Raw genomic sequence first — 21,296 nt, 5'->3', positions numbered from 1 at the left:
TAAATTAAAAAAAAATTCATTTTAAGGGGAAAAACCAAAATTTTAATTAATTTAAAAAATTAAAGAAATAGAGGAAGTGTAAAGAGAAAGAATATCTACTGGAAAGAAATATTCCAAGTTCTAATAGTTGTCTTTGGTAATGTCATGAATGAATTTTTAAATTTTATTTTATTAAAAAAATTGTTTTTATTTGTCTTGAGAGAGACAGAGAGAGTGTGAACACAAATGGGATAGGGGCAGAGAGAGAGGGAGAGAGAATTCCAAGCAGGCTCTGCACTGTCAGCACAAAGTCCAACGTGGGGCTTGAACCCATGAACCGTGAGATCATGACCTGTGCCAAGATCAAGAGTCAGACGCTTAACCTACTGAGCCACCCAGGCGCTCCATGAATGAATTTTTAAAAATCTTTTTCTGTACTTCCAAATTTTCTGGAATGAGCATGAGTTAATTTTATATAGTTCTCAGCACACTTAGAATCTTTACATATTACACGTAATGCTTATAGAGCTGTCTGAAATTAGTGGAGAAAGCATAAAAAATTTAATAAACGGTGTCAAGATGAATAATAGTCATTTGGGGGAAAAAGTCCATGTGTATCTCAAATCAGACACTAAAATGAACATCACATAGGTTTAAAATGTTTACATTAAATGGTGAGATAGTATATAATATCAAATATATCATCTTGGAGTAGGGAAGGGTTATCTAAGTATATAATACCAAATGCAAAAACCATCCAGAAAGCAACTAGTAGCATTCTATGATTCAAAACTTAACATAATAAAAAACAAACTTTTAAAAATTTAATTAACCCTGGATTTATCATCATCTTTTTCTTTTGTTCCTTAGAAGCTATTATTATAAGCCCCAGAACCTTTAAAGTACTATATAAACATTACCATATATACTGCCAAAATAAGTCACATGGGAACATTACAGGACAATTTTAAAATGCGCAAAGCAGCATTAAAAGAAAACATTTTTATAGACATAAGAAAACTTTCTGCATGGTGTGAAAAAAAAGATCTGCTTCCTCAGTGTGCATACTTGTCTGGTTTCAAATCCCTGTGTACAATTCCATAATTATGTAGATATTCCAAGGCCAAGACTGTCTCCGCAAAGTACATCCTTGCCATGTCAACAGGGAGAGGACCCATATTCTTCATCAAGGTAGCACAGTCGCCTCCTATAAAACACAGACACAAGACTTAGCAGGTATAGTATCAGCTAGGATTGAAGATGACCATCAATGCAGATTATAAAATAGCATCTACCCACAGACACAGTATACCAAGTTCCTAAGTGGGGACTGTGCAGAGTATTCCCATTTTTAACTAAGATGTGGTGTGGATAAAAAACATAAACATAAACATGAACATAAGCATAAACATAAACATATATATATTTTTTTAAGGCAGCAGTTCTCCTAAGAGCAGATCTGGCTTCAAAGTGGAAATGAAATTTGAAGAACCAAATACACCAGTATAAAGCATGGGTTCTGGAATTAGGCTCCTGGAGTTCAAAATCCTGGCTCCGTTACGGGTGGAGAGATCTTAGGGAAGCTAGCCCTAGCACCCTTCTCTAATATCATGACAGTAAGACTATCATCCCTTGTAAGATTATTAAGTAGATTACACGAGGTGATATATGCAACGAATTGAGGACATTACCAACACTTATTAAATGTGTGATAAATGTTAGTTATCATAACCACAACGAAGGTTAGTAAGGCCAAGTGCTGGTGTGTGTGGGGGTGGGGGAAACAGGTGGAAATCAGGCACGCTACGCTTTTGTCTTGTGTCTACTAGTAAAGTACCTAGTAAGTCTCCCACCTCTTGGGTTTCAGTTCACTCATCCGCAAAATGAAAAGGTCGAACTAGATGATATTTAATGTTTCTTAGAATTTTATAGTTTTGGGATTCTGCTCAAACAATTACAAGAGTTTAAATTAGATGCTTTTGAAGATTGTTTTGGCCTTTCCTCACCTCTGCCTTTTATTAACTTTGTTTATCTCAATAAGTCATGGCCAAACATGCAGAAATTGAATGTAAAACTGATGGAAAGAAGAACATTTAAAAAGTAAACCATAAATGTCAAAAAAAGGAGCGCTAGATTTTCTTGACTTGTATCTTCTTTTCCCCTAAACTCATTTTTAATTTCATACCGTAGACCACAAAGAATGCATTTTTAATTCATTCTATAAGAAACTCAGTGTCACGAATGATTTTATGTTATGTAATGAAAGTAGGTAGGAAAAATTCCATCACCTATATCCTAACTGTAATGACCAATTGAGAGGAGGTAGTTAGGATTAAAAGCTATTAAAAAAGCAAAACCACCGTTTTCCAAAAAGCACTAATTTTCCCTTCGTTATAGTAGAGCAGGCACTTTACAAGCAATTATCAGAAGATAATGACTGGGAAGACAGCCATCTCAGTGCCTGGCTTCATTTCCTAGGTGGATACAACCATTGGGTAGCACAACAGGGAAAGCCTCAGCTGCACAAAGGAGCAAGCAGCTTCTGGATACAGGGGTCACGTTCTGTGTGTCAGAGGCTGATGTACCTTCCACATATTCCATGACCATGCAAAGGTGGCGCCTTGTTTCAAAGGAGCAGTACATGCTGACAACAAAGGGATTCTCTGCAAAGGTCAGGATATCCCGTTCCACAAAAGCCTGCTGGATCTGGTTTCGGAGGATGAGGTTCTGTTTATTGATCTTCTTCATAGCAAACCTCTGCCGGGATTCCTTATGCCGAACAAAGTAGACTGCCCTGAAAAGGAGCATAAGAGTTGGAGTTCACGGGAGGTGAGGATGCTTCTGGGTACAGGAAACCATGTGATTGTCAACATTTTTTTACATTCACAAGGAAGTTGGAATTCAGCTCACACAAGCTATCCTAGCAGCTACATACATTCCATTCCAAGGCAAAAGCTTACAGCTAGGTTTATTTATTTCTTAATCTTTCAATAAAGGTAATCGGCTGTACATAAGGCACCAAATTCGTCTTCATGGCAAGGATGGAAATGGACAGTTTCCAGAGTGAGCTATTTCCCAATAGGTAGCTGATGTTTTCAGTTTTTCTACAAACAAAATTTAGTATTTAAGTCAGAACAGGAAAAGAATTAACAAAAGTACACACATACCATGACCTACATCTTTTTTGGCGTTAGATATATGTCACTGACTATATGACTAAAACAATAATTTTCTATATGATACCAATGATATCTGAAAAAAGGACCAAAGCTTCTTAGGGTAGGTGGCTTCCAGTTTGAAGGTAATTTACTCCCCATGACATTTCCAGATAAATGATAAGTGTGTACTAGGTCATAAAGAGGCTGTCCTACAATGAAGAGACCTCAGCATGATTTACACCTATGCCTGTTTTAACAGAAAATTCCTCTCCCAACATAAAAGGGGACCAATAATACACTGCATTTCCTTTCCATCCAACCCATGGCCAAGGTGACAGCCAACTTTACTGTAAAATGATGTTGCACCGAATTTCTGCTGCAAGACTCACTCAAACACTCTAAAGAACCAATTCTGGCTGGGGAAAGACAATGGACTCCCTGAACCTTGATGTGGAACAAACAAGTAAAAAGAGAGGAGGAGGCTTAAAACCTCACCTGGAAATGATGAGCAACAAGGAAAATGTCTTCGATCAGCTCATTTTCTCTTAAGTTACTCCTCACTTGTCATTATTGTGGGAGAATAGATTTGAACTGTTAGGAAATGCTCAAATAAGTAATAATTTACCCAAACCACAATCATTCACAGTAAAGTATTCCAACGTTTGCCTCCTAAAATGAGGGATTATTCTGAGATGCCTATCCCACTATTTTCATTGTTCCTAAAAAGAGAATGTAAGGGCGACTACAACACCCTAACTCCCTGCTGAACCAAGATGTCAGGGTAATCCACTTCTGTAAATCTTAGTATATTCAATCTCAGTTTAACTGGTATTCACGCATTTGGCTCAAGTGTGCAACTAGCAAATCGCTTTTCTGTCAAGTATGTGTACGTGTATCTTTGTCTTATTGTATCCATCTTTCTCCTTCACTTGCAAAATCACACATCATTTTGTCTCTGTTCAATTTTTTTTTTCTTTACTTTTTTTCCCCCCCTCATTATTTCTTTGGTCTTCTCTTCCTTCCTTCACCATATACAGAAAATCTCTTTTATTCACACGTTAGGTAACCAACCCAAGGAACAATCTAGTGCTGTTATTCCCGCTGTACAACAAACTGACAAGGGAGCTGGGCAGCTAACACCTTCCACAGGGGCCATGGGTCTTCTTCAGGACGCCAAATGCTGGGGCTCCCATCAGCTGGGTTTATCTCCACACTTGTTTTTCTGGTGAGGCCTCATATCAGGATTAACTAATTTCAACAAATATTTAAACTGATGAAACATGAGTGTGAAAAGGAAAAGCTTTGTTGTTCATTAAAAAAAACACACACACAAGTGGGATGCTTTGGAAAGTACTGATAAATGTGTTAAACATGAGTTACCAAATAAAATTCCTATTTTAGTACGGGTGAGAAGGTTTTCTAAAGTTGACAAAATAATACAAATCTAGATTCCTACATTCAGATTGCTTCAAGTTCTTACGTTACCTTTAAAAGCAGTGAAAAGTGGAAAACAAAAATGATGTATTACAAGTGTGGTTTATATAGGCTATCTTAAAAAGGCCTTATATCAAAAGACTAGTAGGCAAGTCTGGGTGGCTCAGTTGGTTGAGTGTTCAACTCTGGATTTTAGCTCAGGTCATGCTCCCCAGGTCATGGGATCGAGCCCGTGTTGGGCTCCACATTGAGTGTACAGCTTAAGATTCTCTCTCTCTCTCTCTCTCTCTCTGTCTCTCTCTCTTGGGGCTCAGTGGATTAAGTGTCCAACTTTGGCTCAGGTCATGATCTCACAGTTCCTGAGTTTGAACTCTGCTGATAGCTTGGAACCTGGGTCCTGCTTTGGATTCTGTGTCTCCCTCTCCCTCTGCCCTGCTTATGCACTCTCTCTCTCTCTCTCTCTCTCTCTCTCAAAACTTAGTAAACATTTTTAAAAAAAGAGAGATTCTCTCTCCTTCTGCCCCTCCCACTTGTGTACACACACTCTAAAATTAAAAAAAAAAGACTAGTTAATTTACACATATTGAGATTACATTAAATTAAAATGTTTACAGAGTGCATCTTTTTAATTTTTTAGTGTTTATTTATTTTTGAGACAGAGAGAGACAGGCATGAGTAGAGGAGGGGTAGAGAGAGAAGGAGACACAGAATCCGAAGCAGGCTCCAGGCTCTTGTCAGCACAGAGCCCGATGTGGGGCTCAAACTCATGAACCATGAGATCATGCATGACCTAAGCTGAAGTCGGACGCCTAACCAACTGAGCCAGCCAGGTTCCCCTACAGTATGCATCTTTTTAAAATGATTTCCTACTCTGACTGACTTCTAAATTAACTAACCAACGACTCATTCTTTGTAGATCAGACTAAAGGCTTTTACAGTATTTTTCTTTTCCCAATACTGATTGGATAAAATCAAGATCCTCCTCGCCCTCCCCAAACCTTGAGCTTTTCGTAGAGAAAAGCTGGAAGGAGGACAGACAGATACTGAATCAGATATAAGGGAGCACAGAAAATAACCTGGTTTCCTTAAAAATAGAAGACAAGCAATGGTGAACACATATTGTCATGAAGAGGAATTTTTGAAACAGAATTTACTTTTTAAAATGAAAATTAGAGGGGCGCCTGGGTGGTGCAGTCGGTTAAGCGTCCGACTTCAGCCAGGTCACGATCTCGCGGTCCGTGCGTTTGAGCCCCGCGTCAGGCTCTGGGCTGATGGCTCAGAGCCTGGAGCCTGTTTCGGATTCTGTGTCTCCCTCTCACTCTGCCCCTCCCCCGTTCATGCTCTGTCTCTCTCTGTCCCAAAAATAAATAAACGTTGAAAAAAAAATAAAAAAAAATAAAATGAAAATTAGAATTTGAAATGTTGAAACAAATAGTATGTTTAGATAAGCACTTGCCTATGACTGACAGTCAAGTGGAAGACAGATTACTTTCCCTTTCTTCTTCAAGTATTTACTATTGAGTAGCTATAGTGCTGAGGGTCCTCAGACAAGATACTATGAACTTCACTTTAGACTGTCACATAGCTGACATTAAATTTTTAATCAACCGTCACCATTTCTTCCATAAACAACTGCTCAGCAATATGTTTATGAACAGTAGGAAGTGGAGAAGGAAGAACAGAACTGTCTAAGACTTAATGAAAGAACAAAGTAGCAAGATGCCTCAGGTCTAATTTGACCAGCATCCAGACCAGGTTTCTCAGTGGTCTGATGTGAAAAAGGACTCATATCTTTATTCTCAGATTTGGAATTTGTAAAACTTGATCTTTTTGCTTTCCCTTGCTATGATGTACTTAAAACAATCAGTTAATCCCTAGGGGAATTTACCTAAATCAACTGAAATTAACCCTATAGGTAGCTTGAGACATCACTGCCTCAGGACACACATATCTTGAACAAGTTGCAAAAGTCAACTAGGCTTCTTAATTAGAATTTGCTGTAGCTGGATTTCTGCTTCTCTTATTCAGTTTTTATAATACCATACTGCTTTAGGACTATTACTCTTAATGCTGAAATCTATAAATCCCTTTGTTTAGTAATAACTGTTGTCTTTCATATACCTTTCCTCCTTTCCTGTAAGTTCATATTCCAGATCTACTTAAGTCAATGGAGAGGAGACATAGAGACTGAAAGAGACAAACAGCAGCCAGCTGACAGACAGCTAACGCCACTAAGCACAGGTGTAAACCAGCCAAATTCTAACACTGGACTGAACTGATTCAGCCCCACATTTCCTCGCTTTCTTTGAAAAGGTTGCTTCTGGGTCTCTTTTCCTACACCGACCTGCTTTAAAAGTAAGAAAACCCAAGGGGTTGAGGCAACTGTCCTCTGTGAGCCAAGCTTTACTCATTCCACCCATGCAGAACTGAGTAGTGAGAGGGTGGGGAGAAATGGAATCAGAAGCTGATGGGATCTAGAGCAGAATGAATCAGTCCTCTCGGGAGTGTGAATGTCTGATGCGTATAAAATTATGCTTAAGTCTGAGAGGCAATACGTGAATCCGTGCGAGCAGATCTGTACTTGGGAACAAGAGTGCATGTGTTAGAAAAAAGGCTACAAGGAGAGAGGGGTGGCCATCAACCTGCACACATGGGTCTCACGGCTCTCTTAGGTAAATGACCCCATCTTTTGAGGAGAAAAACAGACTGATGCGCAGCAAAGCCAGAAAGTAAAACAAAGTGGGAGATGTCATGCCTTTCAAATTTAGTCTTTAAAAAAAATTTTGTTTAAATGTTTCATTTATTTTTGAGACAGACAAAGCACGAGCAGGGGAAGGACAGAGAGAGAGGAAGACACAGAATCTAAACCAGGGTCTAGGCTCTGAGCTGTCAGCACAGAGCCCCAAGCGGGGTTTAAACCCACGAAATGCAAGGTCATGACCTCAGCCGAAGTCAGATGCTTAACCAACTGAGCCACCCAGGTTAGGACCTCGTTTTCAAAAATCTTTTAAGTCAATTTTATTCTTTCACTTTGAAAATATTCAAAGCCGTAATTGAAAAATCCAGGTGGAATCATGAGAAGAAGGCCTTCTGTACCCAATGAACATGGCTCTAAGTTGTAACAAGAATACTGAGAGAAGGAAAGAACACTGTTTAGAATTAGCACACCTGTGGGCATCCATGCATCCAAGCCCCTCTTTCCCCACATCTAAATGGAAATAATATCGACACCACCCAGGGCTCTTGCGAGAAGACAGTATATATAAACCAACACGGTGCCTGGCACACGGCAAGTGTTAGCTCTCTACGAAGTGTTAAGTTGCCATGAAGGGACATCTAACTTCCAGTCAGGGATCCAAAACACGTAACATGGAAAGAAGGAAACTGGATGGTATCAAATTAGTAGGTTGGCTTCATAACATGAACCGTCACTAAGTATGATGCGGAGAAAACGCTGATGTGTTAGAGACCCTCCTAATGAGAGGGCTAGTTCCCAGGCCGGGCAATTTTCACTAAGTCAAGGCATCGGTGTCACTCTGAGCCATGGATGCTGAGTGGCAGACTGTGACACATGTCAGGGAAACTTCCAACAGCCCCAGATCATCTACCCAGTGTTCCACTGGAACACATAAGCTTACAATCAGCCTCCTGACTGGGTGGACCAATGGGTAGAGCCCCATTCAAATTTTGAACTAAAAATAATTAAAATGAAGGGGAAATCTGTCAGAGATGTAATGAGAGATTAAATCTGAGAAGAGCAAAACAGGAAAAAAGTTTTGGCTGATGGGCAGAAGCTCCCACAGGCAGCTTGTAAGCCCATTAATGGCTTGGCCTGCATCCTGGGTGTTTAGTGATTCACAGCTTGTTTAACTTCTTGTATATTCCCAGCCATTCCCTGAAGTGTGATATACCTCATCTACTATACAGTGGTTTAATTGCACTACAAATGAGTTTACTCAACCAATTAGAACTCCAAATAGTGCTAAGATATATGCCCAAATTTTATACAAGTGGTGCTTCACAGATCATCTTATTCTAGAATTCCACTGCCAATAAAGTCTACCAGGGCTCAAACCCATAGACTCATTAAATCTAAGTTCAGTCTTTTCCCTAATGAAGGAAGAAATCCTCACATGATCTTGAAAACTAAAACGAACTAAAACCAAATAACAAACAAATGAAACTCACAAACAACTCTATACCCAAATAATTTCCTTAGGGGGACAAGTTTCAAAGGACCGTTGAACAAAATAAAATATTCTAAAAATAAAATATCAGAAAACATTTATAAGCTACATCAGGAAATATACCATTTGCCATAATCCTGAAAATAAATCAGTGAAGCACAGGAAGGACTCACAAATATTTAAGCTCTTCACTAAGTTAATGGTGTGGAAAATATTAGGTAAAAAAAAAATCGTAAGGAGAAACATCCCTTGTGGCGTAACAGAAATCGCTTTTATCTCATCTGCTCATATGTGCGACAAATGGCAATAAATGTCTATAGGATTGTTTATTGCTCTCCAAATACAGATGGAATTGAGATTAATACTTAATTAAACTAGAGCTCTTGGGCTGTCTAAGATGGATCAGGACACATATGTGTATTAATTACCCTTCCCGTTTCTAAGGAACTCAGAAGGATCTTGTCACCATTGACCCTACACTGTGAGAAGAAAAGCTTATGTCTATGAAAATGAATCAAGAAAGGGGCACCACAGGGGCGCCTGGGTGGCTCAGTTGGTTAAGTGTCTGACTCTTGGTTTCGGTGAGGTCTTGATCTCACTGTTCGTGAGTTCGAGTCCCACATTGGGTTCTAGGCTGACAGCCTGGAGTATGCTTAGAATTCTCTCTCTGCCTTTCTCTCTCTGCCCCTCCCTTCCTGTCTCTCTTTCTCTCTCTCTCTCTCTCTCTCTCAAAAACAAGTAAATAAAACATAAAAAGAATTAAAAAAAAGAAAGGGGCATCACTAATGTGATCAGAGTACGGACATCAACTGAAAAAAAAAAACCTTGGTGTGATATAAAGACTAAAGGAAATGAACTGCTCTAAGTTTTGAAGCAGTCTTTTTACTGCAGTACTTGTCTCACAAGGTTGACTGGTAGTGGGACTGCAAAGTACTGGTTAATTCTTAAGTAGTAATGCTATATAGGAGTGTAAATATGTTTAGAGATAAAGATTATATATATCCAGAGGTAGATGCATGTGGATGCATATTTACAACCAGGAGTAGGCACTATGGCACTCAAAACAGTGGAATAAAGGAGGCAGAAACAGGGATTTATATAAAAACCTTCCATGACTTCATAAAGCCTCCTTCTCCATACCTCTAAAATAACTCCAGGTCACTTGATACGTTTTCTTGATGGAGTATCCAAATAAAAAATGATTTTGGCCGCACATTATAGCCACCAGTGAAGGAGCGGTAATCTGAAAATTCAAGTCCCTAATGACATCTATTTGGCCTAAAATAAATGTGAAGAATGCATTACTCAGGTGTGTTAAGATACAATAGAGAGTTTTCTTGAATTACTCACCCATAGGCTCCATTGCTAATCAATTTAATCGTTTCAAAATCACTTTCCCGAGGTTTCCTTTGAAGTTTCAAGGAAGCATTGGAGCTCTTGGAAACAAAATATGGAAGTTAGAAAAGCTGAAAACTCCAGACAATGACTTTAACAACAACATAAATAATATTAGCGTGATACGCTCCAGTTTTTTTTTAACTTTTTTTTAACATTTATTTATTTTTGAGAGACAGCATGAGCAGGGGAGGGGCAGAGAGAGAGGGAGACAGAATCGGAAGCAGGCTCCGGGCTCTGAGCTCTCAGCACAGAGCCTGACGTGGGGCTTGAACCAGTGAACTATGAGATCATGACCTGAGCTGAAGTCCGACGCTCAACTGACTGAGCCACCCAGGCACCCCTATGCTCTTGCTCTGGTGTTTAATACGCTGAAGTGCAGTATTGGCAGCCAAAGGAACCTGAGAGACAACTTTAAAGATCAATGTTGCACAGCAGTGCTGATCCACTACTTCTCATGACAGAGCCTCAGTCTCATGTACGTGAACCCCCATTTCCGGGAGATGAAGGCACCAAGCTTTTGAAAATTTCCAAGTTTGATTTACCTTTGTAAACTATTCTTGTTAGTCTCATCCTGGTGTTTTCATGTTTTGAGACTTAAGTCCAAAACGTCAAGCCTTAATTCAGGTTTCAGTCAGCCGGGAAAGAACGGGCTATTGTGGCTCTACACGAGCTGATGGATACACGAACTCTGGTCTGTCCCTGGCCAGAGAATGTCTGTGTCCTTTCTACGGTACCTTTTGTTTGGAAAAGATAGTCGGCAACAAAGACGCTCGAACAGACAATCTGTGTGCCTTTCTTTACTTCCCTATCATTATTCTTACGAGGCTTTAAATATCTATTTTCAAAAAGATAGCTCTTTAAATGTTGAGCTCAGGGGCACCTGGGTGGCTCAGTCAGTTAAGCATCAAACTCTCAATTTCAGCTCAACTCATGATCTTGATCTCCTCCTGGTTTGTGGGTTCGAGCCCCTCACTGGGCTCTAAGCTGTAAGTGTGGAGCCTGCTTGGGATTCTCTCTCCTTCTCTGTCTCTCTCAAAACAAGTAAATAAACTTTAGGAAAAACATAAATAAAAAGTTGAGCTCAAAGGAAAATAATAAGCAAAGTGTTATGTTTTAATTCTCTCATACTCCATGTATCTGAGCATTGAGAGGGTGAGCAGTGACAGCCTCTTTGCGTCTGCTGCGGAGCCCAGGATTCCCTTCCTATTATTTTAGAAGAAATCCTATGAGTCTAAGGTACGTGTCACCCTCTCCAAACCGAGGCTGTCATGCGCTAACATGCTGTCCCACTCATCTTTTGGAGACTTAGGTACCCAGCTTTCCATCTTCCTCTCCGGTCGAGTTCTCTCACCATCCTGGATGACTTCCATGTCCCACAGGTAACTTACCCAACACCCTGGCCTCTGGGCTACTTTAGTTGCTCAACCCAACGACTGTTTCTGTCCTCTATTTCCCCTTGGCCTTTGGCACAAGTCTTAGGTCCAGTCATCACTGTTAACACCCCATCACAGAAAATGTAATTCGGGACAAGGACCATGCACTTGCTCCACTATTCCACTCTGATGGGTCCCCAAGCTTTGGTTTGTTCAAAGCCCACCTGTCTCATTAACTCTTCCGCACCCAGGTGACCTCATTCATGCCCACGGATGATTCCTATGTCATTCAGAACCCCACCCAAAACTATCCCTCTGAGTGCCCCAAAATTCCACACCATATATAGAGTTGCCAGTTTGATGGCTCTTCGTGACTGTCCCCCCCAAAAAAAAATTAAATCTAAACACATTCAGAATTGTAATACATATGATAGAATTAACAAAAATAACTATTGGGACCCCTGAGTGGCTTAAATGGTTGAGCTTTTAAATGGTGATTTCATCTCACACTTGCGAGACTGAGCCCCAAGTAGGGCTCCCTGCTTAAGATTCCCTTTCTCTCTCCCTCCCTCTCTCTGCCCCTGTCCCCAGCTCAAACGCACTTTCTGTCTCTCTCAAAAAACAAACAAAACACCTGCCAACTATCATTTATTTAGCATAGTAGTGCGCTGACCTAACCATCTAACACAAACTATCTCATTTAATCTTTTATCTTTTTTTTTTTTACAGAAGAGGAAACTAGGCACAGAGATTCCCACAGCTAGCAAGAGGTACGGCCAGCTTTCAAATCCAAGCAATGTTACTCCAGAGCCTGGGTTCTTAGCCCCCAGGCAATACAGCTACCTCTCTTTTTTGACCACCCCCAACTCCCTCCAGGCTGGTTCCCAGGATGACGGCATCCTGAAACTGTCACCTGTGCCACTGCATAGTCTCCTGAGTGGCTTCCCCGTGGTCACCCCTGTGTGTTCCCCTCACCCCATCTACTGTCTGGACTGTAGTCAGAAGACTGGAAGCCATGACTCTGATTGGGTCATCCTCCTGCCTACTTGTCTCCACCCCACAAACACACCCATTTCCTCCAAAGTTCAACTGCTTCCCACTGTTCCTTGAAAGAAAAGATTTGACAAAGATGAGCAACAAGGACCTGTATGTCAGGTTTTTACCCAAGCTCTCCAATCTTTGTGGTCTCCTTGCCCTTGCTCTCAGATGCACTCTGCTCCCTTGTGGCACAGTTTTTGCCCAGGATGTTCTCTGGGCCTGAAGGTTCCCTCTGCCCCTTCTTATCCTAGCAACTTCTCATGCCACATCTCCTGGGCCATTTCCTTGGGAGATCTTATTGGACTGGCAAGACTAAGGTCAATTTCTGTATGTTTAGTAGCACATGGCCCTTTTTCATCATTGATCTTATATTCAAGTTTAGCATTTTTCTTTTTTCGTGCATGATTTCTTTTTATTAATTTTTTTCTCTTTGAAAAAAAGGACTAAAATTATATGCTTACTGCCTTGCACATAGAAGCACAATACATGCTTAGCGAAGAGACAAAGTAATTAACACACTCCGAATCTCCAGATGTTGATAAACAGAAAAACCAACATATTTCATCAAGAAAGACACTTACACTCACTGATTCATCTGTTTCTGGTGTTTCTGCTGTCCCACTGTCATAGTTTCCCAACTGAGCCATTTCTAAATTAAAAACAAAACAAAACAAAAAAGCAAAGATTAAGAAAAATACAACAATTATAACAAGATAAGAAGTAATATCTTTGATATTAAAAACAATTTACTCTTTACTTCAATATACCCATGGGAAAATCTTAATCAAAATGGTAAGAGCCACCAGCTGCTGTTTTTGAAATTGTTCATTATATGCCCTTCTATAGAACCCTACTTCTTAAGAACACCTAGACACGGGTACTTGAGAGCTGGGCTTCTGCTTCAGCTAGCAGGATTCAGTAGTCGACACAATCACCATGGGGTGGGGTTGGGGCAGGTGTGTGTGTCAATGATTATTCTTATGATAGGATTCTCAAGACAGGCAAGTCTTCCCAGGCTCTGAAAGGCATCAAAGATACACTGACCACAGCTCAGAGATGATTCTCAACTTGTGGCTGAGCATTCCTTGCTCCATTTCTTTCACATCCACTGAGCAATATCCCCTTCCTGGTACACTAAGAATTTGCAATTTGTCACAAAGGAAGTAACAGTTGTTAAGAGACGCTTGACGATGAGAAGGCTTGGGTCACCACAGTCAGCACTTACTAGGGACCTTTTAACCTCAGGCTCTTCCTCTGTAAGATGGGAACAATGTATTCATCTTTTACTAGTTTCTTATAAGTACGATATAGGATATTCGTGTAAGGCTCTTAACATGTTGACTAACAAAAATTAAGTGTTCACTGAATACTGACTGTTATTTATTACAATCCAGCATGGGCTGGATGCCACATGCTTGACAAAGTAACACCTTGGTGGTCTGCTTAAAAGACACAAAAACAAAAAAGAAAAACAGAAACAAACAAAAAGACACAGGCATTTAACCGCTCAATCCACAATGGAACACATCTCTGGGTCTACCTAAGTAAATGAAGAAACCAAATTCATTTTATGTTCATTTTAATTTCTACACTAAAAATGTTTAGTTAAAAAAAACCCAAAAAACATGAAGGAATTCCCTCCAAAACTTTGATAGGTAGTTATCCCTGAGTGGTAAGACCACAGGTAATTTGCATTTTCTAATTTTTCAAAATTGAATGTGTATGCTAAGTTATATACATATATATATATATAATAACTTATACATAAGTTATAGTTTTTAGTTACCTATTTTTGTATGCATCTAAAAGGAGTCCTTAGGCTCTCATTCCATGTATTCATATTCTTATAATTATAATCATCCTTTTTGGGAGAGATTACACATAAAAGATAGGAAGCAAAACAACAATGGAGTGTTGTCTCCAGATAAAAATTAACAAACTCCAGAATCTACAGTAAGTGAAGACTGTCACTAACTTTCCTGGTCTACCAGTAGCCGAAATTCAAGACTGAAAATGAGCTCAGTACTAACTACGTGCTTCCTTGGTGTCATTCCAGTGATGTCAACATCCTTTCTGACTAGGACCTTAGATTGTTGGACTGGTAGGTGAACCAAAATGTGTTCAGTTGGAGGGATTCTCAAGGAAGAGACTGACTTGAATATTGTTTGAATAAAAAGGCAATAGTAGCTAACATTTATTAAGCATTACTGTATCCTGGGTAGAGAAATAACTCACATAATCCTAAAAACATCTCTATGAATAGGTACCACTACCCTGGTCTTAGGGAAAGAACACTGAGGCACAAAGAGGCCCATCAACTGCATGGTCAAGGTCACAGCCTGCAGGGCTGGTCCCGGGGTGCAGACCGAGACATTCCCACTCCACACCCTCACTCCAGACTTTCAAAGGTCAGGCTGGAGGGCTGTTAGTGCAGATGCTGACAAGAAGGGAAACAAATGGAGACCAGATTTTGTAATAACAGCAGGCTAAGTGATATTAAATCGATTAAAAATGATCCTCAGATCTGAATCAAGAAAACAAAGTGTCAAGAGTTAAAAACACAACTCCCAGTGATAAATTTGCATTACTAAACATAAAACTGGTCCAAGATCACTAGTAAAATTTATTTAGAGTCTCTATAAAGGTACACAAATGGGCCTCAGATTATTCACCTACCGAAGTTCAGCCTACAGTGTTATTTCCCTCCAGGTAAGAAAAGTGTGAAGTTCTCACTCGCTCTACAATTCAAGGGCTGAAACAACCTTAACTCTACCGGCGTGAACAGTCACTATAATATACTTTGACAGCCTCCCCACTCCAATTATTTTCATAAAAAAACAAATTAAAAGATGGTTCTGTTTTAAATAGGATTTCTGCTAAATAACTATTATCTGAGAAATACATATTATTTGCAAGCAGTGGGTAGTAATGGAATGGAACCAAGAGTCAGCTTTTGAAGCAGGAAGCTAAGGCATCATTTTGTAATGCCTGAAGAGATTTTTAAAACTCATCTAAATACCATTAAACATCTGCCCTTTTTATTTCATTGATTTAAACCATTTCTGAAGACTCATGATTCAAAAAGGTGAAGATGGTAATTTAAAAGCCATGGGGAAAAATCTCTCCCCAGGGAACTTTTCAGAAAAGCAGCCACCAGTCTCTGATAAGTGATGAATCTGTTGTGGTATTGCTTTCAGTACAGTATAAATTTATCTGGCATTATCTCCCAGTAATGCATGCATCATTTCACTGGAAGCAAAGATCGGATGGCCGTAAGAGCAAACAAAGCAGGGGAAATAGGAGAGCAGGGCAGAGAGCAGCAGGTTCCCTGGCTTTAGATGGGAAAATATCTGTGCCAACAGTCACCATCATTACAAACAATTTAGCAAGATAAACACTGTTTGCAAATTCAACTTAATGAACCAGGAAGACAATTTTGAATAGAGGAGCCTATGATTATTTTTGACTCTTTTTAGGCAGTATGTAACTCAAGTGTTTTAAATGACCACCCCGACAGTAACGAGTAGGAAAAGGTAGGGGGCTGGGGCGGCGGGGGGGGGGGGGGGTCATTTACCAGTATTAGATTTTTTAAAGAACCGCTAACAGGGTGCTTAGTCTTGTGTGTATTTAATAACATCAGATGTCTTTTTTCATCTGAACCGACCAGAAATGCTTTCATACACTTTAAAAAACATTTCCCCCCGACGGACATTCCTGTATATTATCATTTTTTTCGTAATTTTTTTTGTTACATGCAAAAACAGATCTACCAACACTGCGCCCGATCTATATCTATCATCAGTTGCATTACTCCCCAATTCCTTTAAATGTCACTTTTAATTTAATTACAATTAATTTCTTTAGCAACATCTTCAAAAGTACAAGTGCACTTGAGGAGAACCCAACGGAGCTTTGCTGGAGAAAAAACAGAGAAAGCTGAAACCGAAACCCTTTCAGGACACTCTGGCATTGTCAGGCTGACAGGCCTCTAGGATTTCAAGGCCTATCCCTATACTGCAGGTACAACACAAAATATGTCATGTTCACCTTTTCTTGTGGCAAAAGTAAAGAGCTGCTAAGTTCCTGTATGAAGTCACAGAGCGTAGGCAAGAAAAAGGCCAGCCCAACCGAGGGACTCACCTTCCAAAGGATCCTTATTGAGCCCCAGCTGGCTAATGATGTACCTGGGAATGTCAGTTTTAATACCCTGTCCTTCTTTGGCATGGCCTTCGGCTGCTTCCAACAGGTAGTAAAATTCTTCAGGATCAAATTCCTAGCAGAAGACAAACACAGATGGAAACTAACTTGAGCCAAAATTCTCTGAGGTTTTAATGCATCAATTCCTTTCACAGTAACATTTGCTGGATATACATGGCTGTGGTTTGTGCAGAAAGGAAGCAAATCATTTTAAAAAGTATATAATTCTCACCTTGTATTTGAAGCCTTTCATATTCTGAGGCAGTACATTTAAGTCCTTGGTAACTCACAGAATGACCACTTCCAAGTTCCTCGTAATGTAACTTTGGAGGTTCTGTATATGCTCCATTTAAGAAATCTATCTCATTGAAAATGAACAAGTCTAACATTTTAATTATGCTTTTTGAGTAAAACTTTAAAATCCAGGGGGCGCCTGGGTGGCTCAGTGGGCTGAGCATTCAACTCTTGATTTTAGCTCAGATCATGATTTCAAGGTTCATAAGGTCAAGCCCTGCATCGGGCTCTGCGCTAACATCACAGAGCCTGCATGGAATTCTCTCTCTTCTCTCTCTGCTCCTCCCCCTCTTGCTCTCTTTGTCTCTCAAAATAAATAAATTAAAAAAGTAAAATTAAAAAAGTAAAATAAATAAAATAAGATAAAATCCAGAAATCTCATCCAGAAGATTCAGTTTCTCCTTCTCCATAAACAGCCACAAAAGGAGTAATGCTAGAATATATATTCTCAAACGTTTTACAGGAAACTCCATTAGTATAGAGGTATCCAAAAATATTTTTTTAAATCTCAATATTACCATTTCATCAGTATATCCTAAAGTTAATATTCCCATAATGTGAAGATGAAGAAAGAAAAATATGAAATTAATGTTTTCGATTACCAGTGCCTATTTTAAAAATTTGGTAGCACATTTTACTCACGTCTTTTACTCCCTTTGGCTGTTACTTCTAGGATGTAATAAAAATCTTTAGGATTCCATCACTCTAGATGGATGCCATGGGTTTATGTGTCGTAAACAATTATGTTTACGGATTTAAATGACAGTTGCTACTTTCAGTTGTATTTCCTAAATGTTATTCCCCCAGGATGTTACCCATTTTGATTAATGCCCCAAATAGGCAACTTTAGAATATCAGCATTTCACCTGAATTACTCAAGGGTTTCTAAAGATTATGTATAAAGAAAGCTCGCTGTAAAGAGAGTAAAGCCAAAGGAGCATATACACTCAGTGCCCTTTCTGTAAACCTACAATGATACACAGCACAAGCCTGAAACAGTAGGTATAAGACCAGTGGTTGGGGAATGTTCCCTAAAACTCTAAAGCTCCAGTTTCAACAGAGCTTCAAATAGTGTTGAAAACAGCAACATTTTCAATTCTACTTCTGAGCTCACTCGTTTCTATCTTTGAGAGGCTATACTTTTACTTTTTCTCTTCTGGTGTGGAGCGATGACTGAAAAAATTCACTTCCTCTTTTAAGGCAAGATTGTCTATTCGCGTATCTGCTGTTGTCCAGAGAAACAGGTTAGAATGCTAAGTGGTATTTTCCCTCAAATGAAGCAAATGCAGGAAGTCCACGCATGTGGTGCATAATTCAAAAAGCACAATGGGAGACGCAGTACAAAATCAGACTTCCTTTTGCTGGCATTTGCCAGTCACACAGTTCTCCTCCCAGAAGCATTGAGAGTATTTTTTCCCCCTTTATCCTTCCAGAGACAAAGCCAAATGGTGCTTTTGATTCTGTGGTTCTAAGGGTCCTGGCCACTGATGGAAAGACCTACTCCACCATGCCCCGCCCTGTCTCCTCAAGATTTCCCTTCTCCTGTGACTCTCAATGCACTGGTATATTTTTTAGGGGGCAGTGAACATTCCACTATTACAAAAAAGCTATGAATTTTAATCAAAATAAGGGCAAAACCCTAGCAATCCCACCCTATACGTATATGTGTGCATGTGTAATACCGCAAAGCTGTACTGCACGGGGTACAAATATTTCTGAAGTGTTGCAAATACTTTAGTGACTAGCAGAACTTAAAAGTGAGTGTTGATACAGTGCTAAGCCCCTTAAAACTATTCTCAGGCTCAAAGCTTCATGTGTGTTCACAGTGTGGACTGAAATTTCAACCAGAGTACATAAAACAAAAATTTTTAAATAGGAAAATGATTGACAAAATGAACTAATCTCTGAAAGCCTCACTTCTTGAGGTCTGTATGAGACGCTGGGGTACTTGCCCAAGCTGGTTGCTGCCTAGCATTTATTTCTAACATGCCGCATTTTAAGAACAGATGATAATAACTATAGATTATTATATATCATATTGCTGGTGTCCCTTTCTCTGCATCTTGCCAACACCAAAAAAGTAAGGCTCAAAGTGTTTTAAATTAACTGTCACCTAGTATCTATGCTAAGGTTAACAAGCACATTAGTTCATGATTATCTTTCACGTTTGACCAGAATGTGATGTGATTATCACTGAATACAGCACAAATCCTAGAACTCTGACTTAAAACCAGAAAACAAAAATCACATCAGGATGTCCTCATAAACATTCACAAGTTGTAGTTCCTGCTGACTCTTTCCATTTAACTCTGGTCTTTGAAGCCAAAGAAACTGAAAGTTTCTGATGGTCACTGCTTTCCCACAGTTAACAGTAAATAATGGAGTCACATCTAGGGGCAACTTACCAGACACTCTAATAATCGAGCTGGGCGGGCAATAACAATTAGGATCTTTCGAACCAGTTGTTTAATAAATGCCAATTCTCCACTTTCTGAACGATCATGAGCCTACAAGAAAGATGATACAGAGTTGCTCTATTCAGTGGAAAAGGAAATCAGCAAAGCATGCTAATTAGATAATTACAAATCTCTGAAAATTAAGTGATTTAGAAAATACCTTTCACAGACAGATAAGCGGACATTATCTCTTCATAAATGGACACCGTTAAAATTCTTTACCTACAAAATAGCTCTATTAGCTAAATTTCAATTGCATAACTTTGACCTATTCGGTGTTAAAAATCAAATGTTAAAACTCCTAATGTGAACCATGAATGATGGAGAGATTAAGAGATTATGATGCATTAAGTACATGATACAAGTGGAGTGTGAGGCTGATAAGGGACCTTGATTTACCAGATATAGCAACGTTAGCTATGAAATGGCTAACACAGTGAAGGGCTGCTTTTGTTATCCTGGACATTTAACACAGTCATGAAATATATTTTACACGTGCACCATGATTAGCCTACAAATTTGTTATTTTACGACCTGTAAGAAGTGTGCACTGCTGATTTCAAATGTGAGGGAGATAACGTTTATACGTGGATATATTCACACCAATTTGATTTCGCATATTGAATAAATTATACCTAGGCACTCAAGTCAGTAAAATTTGACTTTAAATCTTTTTAAATTTTATGTTATCGTGTGCCTGGGTGGCTCAGTTCATTGCATCTGACTTCAGCTCAGGTCATGATCTTGTGGTTGACGAGTTCGAGCCCCACGTCAGACTCTGTGCTGACAGCTCAGAGCCTGGAGCCTGCTTTGGATTCTGCGTCTCCCTCTCTCTCTGCCCACCCACCCCCCCCCCACTCGCGCTCACTCGTGCTCTCTCTCTCAAGAATAAACATTAAAAAAATTTTTTTAAACTAAAAATAATCAGTTCATTCCTACTTCTTACTTCTAAGAATTATCAGCTATAACCAAAACCAGAACATACAATGGGTTGTATTAACTCAAATAATATTTTATATACTAACATTATTGGGGAGGGAGGAATTCTGTTAAGACAACACCAAACAAAATCACACAGCATGAGAAGAAAGTTTCCAGGCTGCCAAGAGCAAGCACCAACACTAATGGGTACCCTGTGTTTATATTTTAAGTATTGGCCGCTACAAAAAATACTAAGACCCATATTTGAAAGTAGGTTATAGTTTCCTATGGATATTATTTTCTTTGGCTAAATACACCTAAGTGAGAAAACAAATGGAGACATCAAGCATTTCATCTGGAACAGACCTAGACCTCAGGACTTTAAAAAGCCATCAGTTAAATCAACCTGCTCAAAGCCACAGGGGGACCTTGCCTGGGTCTACAAAAGACTGACAATGGGGAAAGCGGCCAGGAGATACCAGGCACACAAAGTCACAGCTGGGAACTAACAACAATTGCATCCTGTGGAAGGTAAAGGAAATTCCCACAATAAGGACTCCATCTGAAAGGCACAAGCTTCCCTGTGACTCTTTAGCTCCAAACTCTGGAAGGACACTGTCAATGTCATTCTGAAGATAGTTTTAATTTTCACACAAGGACTGAAGAAAATGTTTATCCGTGAAGATAAATAAGACAACCCAACAATGCTCTTCATACCACAAGTAAACACGTTTCTCTGCTCAAAAGACAAATTTCTCTAAATATCAACAATTATATTATGCTATATGGCATATTCAGATGATTTTTGAAACCCAAAATTTTCTTTTTGTAATTGCCATGAAACAATCTGCCAGGTCTATT

General features: G+C 39.4%; 1 protein-coding gene across 23 annotated transcripts in view; it reads right to left on the bottom strand.

Moving 5' to 3' along the window:
* MAST4 (microtubule associated serine/threonine kinase family member 4) overlaps window positions 1-21,296 on the bottom strand; it is a 556,148-nt gene that overhangs the window by 37,155 nt on the left and 497,697 nt on the right. For all 23 annotated transcript variants that reach the window (XM_053223443.1, XM_027040714.2, XM_053223445.1 and 20 more), the window contains 6 exons: window positions 19,464-19,565; window positions 16,708-16,840; window positions 13,149-13,216; window positions 10,109-10,194; window positions 2,565-2,773; window positions 1,048-1,186 (listed from right to left, as the gene is read on the bottom strand). In XM_053223443.1, coding sequence (XP_053079418.1) covers window positions 1,048-1,186; window positions 2,565-2,773; window positions 10,109-10,194; window positions 13,149-13,216; window positions 16,708-16,840; window positions 19,464-19,565 — 737 coding nt within the window. The remainder of the gene's footprint in view (window positions 1-1,047; window positions 1,187-2,564; window positions 2,774-10,108; window positions 10,195-13,148; window positions 13,217-16,707; window positions 16,841-19,463; window positions 19,566-21,296) is intronic.

The sequence above is a fragment of the Acinonyx jubatus genome, chromosome A1, assembly GCF_027475565.1.
Source record: "Acinonyx jubatus isolate Ajub_Pintada_27869175 chromosome A1, VMU_Ajub_asm_v1.0, whole genome shotgun sequence".
Taxonomy (NCBI): domain Eukaryota; kingdom Metazoa; phylum Chordata; class Mammalia; order Carnivora; family Felidae; genus Acinonyx; species Acinonyx jubatus.
The sequence above is the reverse complement of the archived record's forward strand: the minus strand, read 5'-3'. Positions and strand labels throughout refer to the sequence as shown.